This window comes from Phyllostomus hastatus, unplaced genomic scaffold (genome assembly GCF_019186645.2).
Source record: "Phyllostomus hastatus isolate PE091 unplaced genomic scaffold, TTU_PhHast_1.1 phas_contig_495, whole genome shotgun sequence".
NCBI lineage: Eukaryota > Metazoa > Chordata > Mammalia > Chiroptera > Phyllostomidae > Phyllostomus > Phyllostomus hastatus.
Window position 1 is genome coordinate 8,655,876 of NW_025333895.1, and position 12,184 is coordinate 8,668,059.

Below are 12,184 nucleotides of genomic sequence, written 5' to 3' on the forward strand. Positions count from 1 at the left end.
CCGGCCCCGGGGAAAAGGCATGTTCAGCCCCGTGGGTGTCCCCCCCCAACGGCGACCACGCTGGTGGAGTCAGCAGTGGGCTTCCCCGGAAAGGCACGGGCGCTCCGACCCGTGGGCCGTGGGCGCGGGCTCCACGCGGGCAGGCAGGCAGGCAGGCGGGAGAGGCCGGGTGCGCAGGGCCACTTACCCTCTTTCCTGGAGGCCCCGACGGGCCGGGCTCACCGGTGGGGCCGGGGGAGCCCTGCGGGCAGAGAGGGGAGGCGGGGCTTAGGGGCGGGTCTGCAGGACGGAGGCTGCGACCGACCGCCACAGCCACACACTGCGTCTCCGTGGACCCCGACCCCTCGTCCCCCCACCCCCGGCAGCGCTGGCACACCCGGTCCCGAGTGACGCCGCCCCTACAGGTCTCTGCTCTGACCTCCGTGCCGGCAGGCCCGGGCGGGCGATGTCCCCTCTGGGAATGGGGTCCCTGCCTTCGACAGACCCTCAGAGGGAGCCCGGCCCCGCCTCGGTCCAGGATTGGTGCCACGGGGACTGGGTCTGGGTTCCCCTTGGGCACGAGCGAAGTGGGGGGACCCCGCTCCCCAGAGTGCACCGCCGCCCTCCCCCCGACCCAGAGTCCAGGCCCCCACTCACCGTCTGCCCGGGCTCGCCGTCGTCCCCTTTGTCGCCAGGGGGACCGTCCTGGCCCTGTGGGGACGAGAGCAGGTCCCTTCAGTCTCCCAGACGGCACCCAGGCCGTGCGCTGACTCCCAGTCCCGCCCGGGGGGGCCAGGACCCGGCACGCGCCAGCGTGGGGACGCGCTTCCCCAGCTGACCGCCAGCGCGTGGTGCCGCATGGGAGGGCGCCGGGCCCCAAAGAGGGGAGAGAGCAACGGGGCCGGCAAGGGCAGGTCCACGCCACGGGGGACGGGGGCCCTGCGGACCCCAGCACCTACCGCGGGGCCGGGCTCTCCGGGGGGGCCGGGATCTCCGGGAAAACCGACGGGGCCCTGAAAGGGAGACAGAGGCCGGTCCAGACCCTCAGCTCGCGGCCCAGCCGCCGCCACGTGAAGTCCACCTGCCCGCCGACCGCCCCCGGGACGTCCTGAGAGCTCGGAGACTGTGGGGCCCTCCGCAGCCCGGGCGCCCTCCCGGGACGGCACCCACCGAGCCAGGCGGCGAGCCCGGAAGAGGGCAGGCAGGACCCGTCCTCCTGAGCTCCGGAGGCCGCCCCTCCTGTCCCGGGGCTCGGGGCCTCGGCGGCCGCAGGGACGGGTGTGGGCACCGAGGAGCCCACCCGGTACGCTGCCTGTCCCCGCTGAGCAGCTGGGCGCAAACCTCTGAACCGGGAGCTTCCCCAGGACGCGCGGTGGTCGGGAGGCTCCGTGCCCTCGGGGGAGTGAGAACGGTCTAAGGGCAGCCCCCGCCCCCGCCCCCGCTGCGGGTGCCGGGGACGGCTACTCACGGGGCTGCCCTTGGGGCCGTCGTCTCCGGGGGGGCCTTTGGGTCCAGGGGGTCCAGCAGCACCAGAAGGGCCCGCCTCGCCCTTCTCTCCCCTTTCTCCTTTGGGTCCCTGCGGGGAAAGACCAGTGCGCCCATGGGCCCAGGGCCGACCACGCAGCTTCCCGGAGGCGCCGGCCCGACGGGCGCCCCTGGGTGGTGTCCCACGGAAGGACCGCAGCCCTCTCCCGGGTCGTCGGGGCCCAGCAGTGAGCAGGTGCTGGGAGGGTGGGTCTCGGCTGCTGCCTGGGCTCCCCATGACGGGCTGGCCCCGCCGGTGCCACCAGGCGGCTGGGGGCCCCCCTGCCTTCCCAGGACCCTCTGAGGCCTCGACTGCCTCTAGACGGGAGGGACGGGCCCTGGGTCGGGGCAGCGGGCATCAAGGACCCTGTCGGGACGCCCACCCTAAGGTTCACAGGTGGAGGGAGCCGCCTGACGCCCAGGAGACCTTTGTCCACCGGCCGCCTGCTGGACCCCTCCCGGGCAGGGACCCTGCATGGGCAAACCCGGAGGACTCCGTGTGGGACCGGCAGGGGTCGGGACGTTCTAGGTCTGGGCTGGTGAAGGGATGGCCGCCCCGCATTGCAGCGCCTGCAGGAGGGCCCGGACCCCACAGATGGCAGAGCCACCTGCAGCCATGGCCACGGGTGGCCACTGCTAACGTGCCTGTGTGCACACGTGCAAACACACTCACACGGCAGTCACACACACGTCGGGGGTGCACACACACGTGCACGCTCGTGCACACTCACACACATGTTCCCCCTTTCTGAGGCGCCCCGTGCGGCAGCCCCCAGAGGACGTGTGGCCCCCGTTCGTGGATGGGCCCCCCACCAGCCCGTGCCCGGCAGCCCCGCCCCCGAGCCCCGCACTCACCGGGGGGCCGCCTTCTCCGGGAAGACCGGGCTCCCCAGCCTCGCCGGGCTCGCCCTGAGGAGGGAACGCAGTGGTCAGGGCGGGACAAGAGCGTGTCACAGCCGCCCGGACATCTGGCACTGGGGAGGGGGCCGGGCTGAGACCGTGGTCACTGTCCTGTGTCCTGTGACAGCCCCCAGGAGGGGCGGGGAGGCCCGGGAAGAAGCTGGCGGTCACGGTCAGGGACAAGGCAGTGCAGAGTGCATGGGGGCACCCGGTGGCCCCGAGTGAGCTCTGCAGGACAGCTAAGAGGGGCTGGGGGACGGGGCAGGGCACGCTGCCCGTGGGGGCACAGCTGGGCAGGGGTGGGGGCAGCAGTGAGAGGTGGGGGGTGGCGGTGTCCCGGGGCTGGGCCCGACGCAGGGGACGGGGGCACTGAGAGAAAGGGGGGCGTGAGCAGAGGCAGCGCGGTGGCTGGTTTGGGGTCGTGGGAGACGGAGCCCTTTTCTCAGGGGAGTGGCCGACGTCTGAAGGAAAGTTCTGGAAACGGCGCGCAGGGAACGCAAACGGACGGGAGCACCGTTTGTCCCTGTCAGCCCCGGGAGCGAGGGTGAGTGCTCCAGAAGCCTGGTGATCTCCGAGCGTGCAGGGAGCCAGACGTGAGCACTGTCACGCCTGCCGTGCACTCGAGCGTAGAGGTGTGCACACACGAGCAGGCGTGCACACACGAGCAGGCGTGCACACACGAGCAGGTGTGCTCATCATCAGCCCCAGGGCCGGCGGTGCGGGCCCGGGGCCCCGGACTCCGTGGGGCGCACAAGCCCCCGTCCCAGGCCGGACCCTGCAGCCGCGGCCTCTGCTGGCGGCCCGTCGTCCGCGAAGCTGCCGTGAGCAGGTGGTCCCAGCCCCAGGCCCGCCGCCGGGACCTGCTGACCGTCACGCTGCGTCGGACAGGGACAGCCGGGCAGTGCACCTGCACGTGTCCACGGACCAGCTGGACACACACACGGCTACGCACGCGTGGACACACCACCGCGCCCCGGGTTCTCACACACACACACACACACACACACACACACACACACACACACACAGAGAACGTGAGGACAGTTACGGGGCGCGAGTCACCTTCTCTCCCACTGCTCCAGGATTGCCTATTCCACCGGGGGGGCCTTGCGGCCCGTCTGCACCTGGCGCTCCGGAGGGTCCGCGGGGGCCGGGGGGACCTGGCGGGCCCTAGGAGGAGGAGCGCCGTTGAGCACAGAGGAACTCAGGTTTTTGGGGAAACAGACAGCGGCCGCCCTGGCCGGGCCCCTGGTGCACTCACCATCTGGCCCACGTCCCCGGTCTCGCCCTTCTCTCCGGGGGGTCCTGGCAGGCCCTGCGGACGGGAGGGGCCAGAGCTGAGCAGGGCGCACAGCCCCGCCCAGCACACACGGCCGTCCCCGGGGCTCCCGGCACCACGCCGCCGCAGGCGTCAGGAGCCTCGTGGGGGTGCCTCCACGCGCACTGCTGACCAGGACGACGCCCGGTGACCCCGGGTCTGGGCATCGGCCCGAGGAGATGCAGGGAGACGTGGGCAGACGGAGGGGCAGAGGTGCCTCCGCAGTGCCCCACGGGGCAGCGGCCGGAGGGGCCCCCCGCGGCCACCACAGGCTGCAGGGCTGTGCAGTGACCAGAAGTCACGTTTCCAAAGAGAAACACGAACTGCCGCGAGCAGAGAACGTTCTGTGACCTTCCACACGACGCGTGATGGGCAGGGAGGTGGGGGAAGCGGGGTCTAAACTCCCCGCCCGCAGGACAGCATGGGAATCTGCAAACACCAAACGGTCGTGTGTGTGCATGCGGGTGTGTACGTGTGTGTGCGTGCATGCGGGTGGGTGTGTGTGCACACGGGCGTGTGACCCCATGCACTGGCGAGGAGGCACACGGGACGTGCCCGAGTGTGCAGCCGCCGTTCCCAGGCGGTTCGAGGAGAGGCCGTTCCCGCCCTCTTCCCCACAGCTCATCGGTGGTCTCTGGTGTTTCCGCTGGGACCGTGGAAAGAGACGCCGCAGGTGAGAAGCCAGCGTGCAGGCACCTGGGGCGACGGGACCTGGCGGCGCTGCCCAGGTGTGGGGAGCTGGGGGCCCGTCGCCCAGCCTGAGCGTCCTCAATCTCAGACGGACAGGGGAGGGCAGGGCGGGGCAGGGCTGGGACACGGGGGCAGGGCAGGGACATGGGGGGGCGGGGACGCGGGGACCCCCTGAGGCGGAGACCCGCCCCTGCCCAAACCCGCACTCACCTGCAGCCCCACGGGCCCGGGGGGCCCAGGGAAGCCTCTGGGACCTTCGTCCCCTTTCTGCCCGAAGAGGCCCTGCTGGCCCCGAGGCCCCGGCTCCCCGTCAGCTCCCTGCGGGAGACAGCGGTGCCGGGGTGAGGGCCGGTGCCCGGCGCCCACCGGCTCTGGGAGGGCGGGGGGCGGGGCTGTGCCGGTGTGCCCGACCGCAGGTACTCACGGAGGGGCCCGGCTGTCCGATGGGGCCTTGGGGACCGGTCGGCCCGGGCGGACCCTGCAGGGAGAAGGCAGGCATGGTCGCTCACCGAATCCCGGCTGAGGCCCAGGGAGAGGGGCTGGGCAGCGCAGGGGGCGGGTGCCCCAGGTCATCGGCTCAGTCCCCACAGGCGGCCGTCCTGCAGCTCTGGAGCCCGTGACACTCCAGGTCCACCCCGAGCGCTGGCTGCCGCAGAAGTCCTGCTGGAGGCCGCCGTGCCTCAGCGCGGCTCCCGCCCAGGCACCCACGACTCGGGTCACCGGGGGCCCCCGTCACCGACAAGGGGAGTGCGCGGCTCGCCCACGGCCGAGCTGGGGCCTCACACTGTGACTCCCTGTCCCTGGGCGTGTCCCCAGACACACCTCGCTGCCGGCACAGGGAGCGTGGGAGGCGGGGGGTCAGGGGGTCACGGGGTCGGGGGGGCAGGGCACAACTGTCCTTGGGAGCCGCCTGGCACCGGCGGGAAGGCCTGCGTGCGCCACAGGCAGGACATGTTCTGCGACCCCGGAGGGAGCTGGCGGTGGTGGGACAGGTGTGTGCGAGGACACCCCAGCGTTGAACGGACGAGCAGATGGGGCAAGTGGGGAGGCGGCAGGGCGTGCTGCGGCCCCCTGTGGCGCCCCCAGCTCGCACACTGAAGCGCCTGGTTTCCTCCTATTTCCCAGAGCCCGTGAGCGCTCCCTGGTCCTGGGTCAACAGGGGACCACGCCCGACGGGCGTGCACACACGGCGTGCACTCTCACGCACACAGCGCGTCGCATCTGTGCACACACACGCACACGCACGGGGTCACGACAGGAAGGACGGACGTCAGCTGTCCCGTCTGCTCTCGGCGGCTGGTGTCGCTCCGCCAGCTGCAGTGACGGGCGTCGGCAGCCTGCCCGGCCCACCGGCACGTGGCCCTGTGCCGCGGCCACCCCACCACCGGCAGCCCCGCAGCCCCGCGCGGTCCTTACCTGCTCTCCTTTGTCCCCTTTGCTGCCCTTCTGCCCCGGCTCCCCGATCTCTCCCTGCGGGCAGAGGGGGGAGACCGTCAGCCAGCCCCCCACCACCCGCACCCTGCCCGCTCCCCAGCGGAACTCGTCTTCCCAGGCGAGTAAGCGGGCCCGCCTCCCCGGGGGGCTCTGCCGATGTCCCGGGAGGACACGCTTCCGTTCATTCGGTTTCCTTTGGGGACGAAGCCCCCACCGGGCGCGACTCAGGGCCGGAGCGGGTCTGACACCGTGGTGGGGCTGTGTGCTCGGCCCGGCCAGCCGGCCGACACCTCGATCACCGCGCTTCCTTCTGGAGCAGTGACCGCAGCCCCCCCTCCCCCGGAGCTTCTGCGGTACAGGGCTGGCCCCCGCCCTTGGAGGCCTGGTGCCGTCTGCCGCGAGGTGACAGCGTCGGAAATGCCACCGGCGACGCCAAAGTGCATGCCGCTCGCCCCCACCGTGAGCGGGAAGTTCGGCTGCGGAGCCGGGCCCGGCGTCTTCACCGAGCGAAGCCCCCTCCCCGGAGCGGCAGCCGCGAGGGCCACGCGGGGGTCACGAGGCACGCCCCGGAGAGAGGGCCCGGGCGATGGCCGCGGAGACTCTCCTCCAGGGGAGCCCATGAGCCAGGCTCCCCGAGGCGGGTTCAGGACGTGGGCGGATCTGGGGGGGGTGCAGCAGCTTCTCCCCAGCCCTGCTGCCTCCCGCACGAGCCCCACGCGGGGGGACACGGCTCCTAAGGTCTCCCAGGCTCATGATTCAGGGCGGGTGTGACGTTTGTTACGACGTCTCACAAACAGAGGAGGCCTCACGTATCACCACTCAGGCCAGAGCTGTTCCGCAACCAGCCCGGCTCAGGGGGCTCCTGGGGCCACCTCGCTGCCCACACTCCTCGTCTGGGTTGGCCACCGGGCCCTCCTCACCTTGTCTCCGTCTTCTCCGGGGGGGCCCACAGGGCCGGCCGGGCCGGGGAGCCCCACGGGGCCCTGGAGACCGTCTCGGCCAGCTGGGCCTTGGGGCCCTTTCTCGCCCTACAGAGGAGCGGAGACCTGTGGTCAGACACAGCGCAGTCCCCAGAGGGGCCCTCGGGCAGGGGGCCGGCAGCTCCCAGGGAGTGGCCGTGCCCACCGTCCTGAGGATGCCAGCCAGACCCTCTGGGCTCGCCCGCACTCCCCATTTCCCTGCAGGAGGGCAGGGCCCCAGGCGCCGCACCCCCACGGCCCCAGTCCTCTGCGGACGCCGCCCTGCCAAACACCACACGCGCACACCTTGCACACGTGTGCACCGGTCCGCGTACACCCCACACGCATGCATGCACACTCATGCACGTGCAGGCTCATGCACATACCCTTGTGCGCACACACATGCCCACATATGCACATGGCGCCCACGTGTGCACACTCAGTCACGCGCACCCACTCGTACATGCACACGCATTCTCACGCGCACACCCACACGTCACACACACGCCCGCCACGCACCCCGCCGCCCTGCCCTCCTGGAGGCGGCCCCTGACAGCGCCCCTCACTGAGCTCCCGCGTCGCTCACCCCTGCCGCTTGGCAGGGCGCCCTGAGCGGCTGCAGTGCTCACCCTGGGGCCGGCCACCGCCTCCCCACGGCGGGCACATGGAATGAGGGGTGCACGTGGGGGCGGGACACGGGACAGGGGGCCGCTCGTGCAGGGTCGGGACTCCACACCACCCGGGCCCTGCGGCACGGCGTCCCCCCCATGCCCCCGGGAGCCCCCCCACCCGCCGACTGGCTCCCACCCTCACTGAGCCCGCGACGCCCAGCCCCGGTGCCGGGGGCCCTCCGCCCCGGGTCCCCGGTCAGGTGGCCACGCTGGGAGACACCTGACCTTTCCCCGACCCTTCCCCCCCTGCAGCTGCTCTGGGGAATGACGGGCTTCCTGTGGACGCTGTCTCTCTTGGGAGCTCTCTGCTCCAACATTCACTCTCTTCAGACAGCGAGCCCAACCGTCCCCGGCTGCGCCGTGGGAACCGTGTGTGTGTGCCGAGGGCCCGCCAGGCGTCCGACAGAGCTGGCCGGACCGCGTCCCCCGGGGCCTCCCGAGAACTGATCAGGCACCCTCCAGCTGCCCACCACACACGGGCAGACCCTCGACGGCCCGGGAGTCCCGCGTGGTTTCAGCGGGGAAGTCCCACCCGGGGAGGCGAACAGGGCCCCTCTCTACCCATGAGCCTCTCGGAGCAAAACGTGCAAGGGAGCCCCACTTTCCTGACCCGGACCAACCCACACTCGCGTCCTCACTGCATCGCAGACCAGCTGACCGCTGACCTTTGCCCGGCGCCCCAGAACTCGCTCACTCTGACGTTCTGAATTCGGAAGGGGCGTCTGAGCCGGAATTTGTCCCCGCAGCTGACTGAGCATGGGGCAGGTGGCATTTGCAAAATTGTGTGGCAGAGTCACACGTGGGGGTGAACATAGGTCAGGGAAGTGGGGGCGTCTGTGGGTCACAATGGGGGGGGAAATGGGGTGTGGAAGGAGGGGCTGGCAGCGGGTGGCCCAGGAGGTTCCCCCACGGAAACCAAGGCTCAAGAGCCCCCCGTGAGGTCTCTCGCAAAGCCTCCACACTGTTGGGGTTCACAGAGACGGGGGTTATCGGGGCCCGGGAAGAAGCTTCTCATCTTCCTATCCCACGTCTCTGTCCCTTCTTCCCCCCACACCTGCCCCCAGTCCCACCAGGCGGTGGCCCATCACGAGTGGCACCGCAGCCTGGGCCAGACGGAGGCCGGGCCGTGTCTGGACGCGTGTCCCCAGCCCCTGCCCATGTCTGCACGCGCCGGGGCGCAGGCAGCACGAGTGACGGGCAGACCCTTGCCCGGGATGCTCCCCGGCGCCCCTCCAGCTCAGGAGCCTCGGGGAGAGCACCTGACCCACCTGGGGAACCGGCCCCCCCGTACCTCCGTCAGGGCCCCGGGAACACACACGCATTCCTGGGGGCCATCCTCTAGCTCCCCGCCCCCCGCCTCCTGCGAAGCCCCGTGGAACACCCATGGTGGGGGCCGGGGTGGGGGGAGCTGGGCCAGGGACCCCCACCCCATGCGGTGGTACTCACGGGCGCTCCTTTCTCCCCAGCAGGCCCCGGAGGGCCCTGTGGCCCGGGTCTCCCAGGAATGCCGATGGGCCCGGCGGCGCCGGCCGGACCGCGCTCCCCTGGAGATCCCTGGGGCGGGGCGGGAAAGAGGTTCACGTCAAGGCCCTCACGCAGCAGGGGCAGGGTTCCCAGAGCCCCGCCGGCCACGCTGACCCCCTCTCAGCCTGGAGCCCACCGTGGCCCCTCGGGCCCCGTCTGGCATCGGAGGGTCTGCGTGTCTGATCCCCCAAGCGATGGAGAGCGCGCCTCCCTGAGACAGCCCTGGAGCTCGCTCTTCCTGGGGCTGTGCCCTGCCCCCGCCCCCTCCGTGGGGTGTGCCTGCCCGCCGGCATCCTTCCCGCCTTGCTCCCCCATGATTTATGGGGGTGCTGCCCCGGGAGCACTGGGCCTAGTTTTAGGGGGTCATCCTGCACTCGGCCTTCGTCGAGAAGGGGACATTTCATTCCCACCTGCCTTCCCGGTCACCACCTCTCTCAAACGTCCCCTGACTCCACAGGGGAGAGTGGGCGCTATTTTGTGGGGTTCCCTCTCGGTCCCAGCCTGGGGCCGGGGCTGTCCCTGAAGCCCCAAATCTGTGCAGCTGGGCAGGGCTAAAGCTCACGTTAACTTTCTGTAAAGCATCAGCCAGTAACGGGGGTCTGGGGCGTGCCTGCTGAGGGCGGGCGTGCCCCCGACGGCCCCGCCCCCAAGACCGCAGCAAAGGGTATGGAACCACAACGTCAGAGGGACCACTCAGTTCCACCGGCAGCAGCTGAGCAGAGTCTGACCCCCGGCCCTGGGAGTGGACCTCCCACCCCTGGTGGCCCTGGGCATGTGGAGAGCCCACCTCAAGCCCACGCTTTGGGGCAACAGGGGTCACATCCACTCCCTTCCCGGCTGCCCCCCGCCCAGCCTCACGAAGCGTGCCAGCTGCTCCGTGCCCCTCTCGGGCACAGTGGGGGGCCCAGCCCTCCCCACAACCGCCCGGTCCTCCACCACCCCTCACGTAGCCTGCTCCTGGACCCTTCCTCACCCCGCTGCCAGCCCAGGGCACACTGTCCGCACCCTCCCGAGCCCACACCTCCACCGCGGCCTTCTGAGGACCCACGGCGGGACCCCCGTCGCCCCTGCCGAGTGCGCTCTGAGCTAGAGAGCAGCGCCACTCACCGCGGGGCCTGGCGGGCCGGGGGGCCCCTCGCTGCCTTTCAGTCCGACTGCTCCCTGCAAAGCAACGAGAGTGGGGTCAGGGGTGCCTCGGGGAGAGGCCCCGGGCCGGGCAGTGTCCGCCCCCCCCACCCCCCGCCTGGCCCCTTACTCACCACTGGGCCGGGGAGCCCTCGGTCCCCAGGGAAGCCGCGGAGTCCCGGCGGGCCGTCTTTCCCGGGGAGGCCGACGGGGCCCGGGTCCCCCTGAAATCAGAGCCACAGGCTGGTTTCTGGCCGATGCCCGGGACCAGGTCTGTGGGGCCAGCGTGGGGCTTCCCGGGCGCTGGGCTTGGCAGGACTCTGAGCGCCAACTTGACTCCCTAGTGGGCACCGCTGGGCCCTGGCCACGGCCCGCACGTGCGCCCTGGAGGTGGGCTGTCAGGCCGCCGCGTGTGGGCCTAGTGACCGACTCCACCCATGACCCTCCCCCGTCCTTCGGGGCCGTGTGAGCGGAGCAGAGCAGAGGGGGAGGCGGCTGCTCCGCCTGGGGGGGTCTGCCTTCCCCGGGGGTTGGGGTCCTTGAAAGGGGACCCACAGCCAAAAGGCTGGAAGCCTTGCCCTGCACCCACGCATCACTGGAGACTCCCATTTCAGGCCCCAGGCCACACTTTCTGAAAGGTGCGCCCCCCGAGCCCACGCCTTCTGGCAGGTGCATGAAAGCCCGGATCGCTTCCGGTGTTTCCTCCGGGGTCCGACACGGCAGCGTAGGGCCCTCCCCTCCCCCAGCCCGGCCCGGGCCCCCTTCCGGACTCAGAGGGGCCTCCTTGTGCCCGGGACCCACACCCGCACCCGTATCTGCACGGAGACAATGTCTGTTCCCACACTCTACGGACAGACACGTTTCTCAAGCACATTTGCACCCAAATTTACATATATATGAGCACACGTGTGTGTGTTAACGTTTTCACCGTCTTGGCCAGCCCTACTGTACCTCACTGTGAAGTACACGCCCCCATGTGTGGCCGAACAAGAGGTTGGGGGGCCTGTGTTCCCACGCCTCTCACCGAGACACGGGGAGGGAAGGGGGCTCACTCGGGTGCTAGCGCACAGGAGTTGGGGCCACCACAGGGGCGCAGGCCGGAGAAGAGGCCCCCAAGGAGCAGGGAGGGGCAGAGCGGGTGCCGGGAGGCAGGAGAGAACCGCATCCCTCCTCTGTCTCTACTGCTTATCCTTTGCCTGCATCAGTGGGCAGCGTTTTAAAAGGTCACTTTCTAGTAAGCACAGACGTACGAGGTGTCAGGGCATCTCGTGTGTGTCTGCAAGCAGGCGTGACAGCTGGGGACAAGACACAGCCCCCGGGCAGAAAGCCAAGGGGGTCTGACCCCCAGACCCTTCACGCCCACCCCTGCGGCGGGTCAGCTCAAGCCCCCCTTCCAAGGGGGCAGAAGCATAGCCAGGTTCACGGTGCGGGCAGCAGGCCGGCGTAAGGAGCGTCTGCCCGAGAGACCGCGCACCCAGCAGCACAGAGCAGCGGGAAGGACACAGGTGCCGAAAGGACCCCTCGGGGAACGCCCCGCCGGGCGCGGACGGTCTGACGGACTCACCTTCGTCCCTTCTTTCCCGGTGAGGCCCGGGAGCCCCTGTTCACCTGGGGGCCCCGGGGGCCCGGGATGGCCGCGCTCGCCCATCGGACCCGTCTCTCCTGTGGGACCCTGTGGGGAAAATCAGCATCAGCCACACATGTCAGGGGACGCACAGGGGCGTCACCTTCTGTTCCTGAGCCTCAGGACAGCCCTGGCCGCCAGGCACAGGGCCCACGGCAGTCCCAGGTTTCCCGGGTATCGCAAGGAAAGGAGAGTGTGAGGGAGGTGAGGTGTGAGCACCCTGAAACAGGGTGGCCGGCCCCGCCCCTCGGTCTAAGCTGGCGGTTCTGGCTGCAAGCCACCCCGGAAGGATCCGAGGGCAGTGAGAGGACCCGGGGCCACAGCCGGGCTGCCGTGGGCACCAACAGCAAGGAACAAGGGCGCAGGCAGAGCCGGCCAGGTCCCGCCCCCCCCCGCCCACGCGGAGCACGACTCTGAACGTGGACGGGCACCGCCA

At 70.8% G+C, this 12,184-nt stretch overlaps 1 protein-coding gene across 2 annotated transcripts in view; it reads right to left on the reverse strand.

Annotated features, from left to right (window-relative positions):
- The window catches only part of COL5A1 (collagen type V alpha 1 chain), a 105,647-nt gene that overhangs the window by 16,435 nt on the left and 77,028 nt on the right, over window positions 1-12,184 (reverse strand). For both annotated transcript variants that reach the window (XM_045846024.1, XM_045846023.1), the window contains exons 39-53: window positions 11,689-11,796; window positions 10,259-10,348; window positions 10,107-10,160; window positions 8,922-9,029; window positions 6,766-6,873; window positions 5,828-5,881; window positions 4,836-4,889; window positions 4,622-4,729; window positions 3,665-3,718; window positions 3,466-3,573; window positions 2,359-2,412; window positions 1,448-1,555; window positions 939-992; window positions 637-690; window positions 188-241 (exon numbers count right to left, since the gene is read on the reverse strand). In XM_045846024.1, coding sequence (XP_045701980.1) covers window positions 188-241; window positions 637-690; window positions 939-992; window positions 1,448-1,555; window positions 2,359-2,412; window positions 3,466-3,573; window positions 3,665-3,718; window positions 4,622-4,729; window positions 4,836-4,889; window positions 5,828-5,881; window positions 6,766-6,873; window positions 8,922-9,029; window positions 10,107-10,160; window positions 10,259-10,348; window positions 11,689-11,796 — 1,170 coding nt within the window. The remainder of the gene's footprint in view (window positions 1-187; window positions 242-636; window positions 691-938; window positions 993-1,447; window positions 1,556-2,358; window positions 2,413-3,465; window positions 3,574-3,664; window positions 3,719-4,621; window positions 4,730-4,835; window positions 4,890-5,827; window positions 5,882-6,765; window positions 6,874-8,921; window positions 9,030-10,106; window positions 10,161-10,258; window positions 10,349-11,688; window positions 11,797-12,184) is intronic.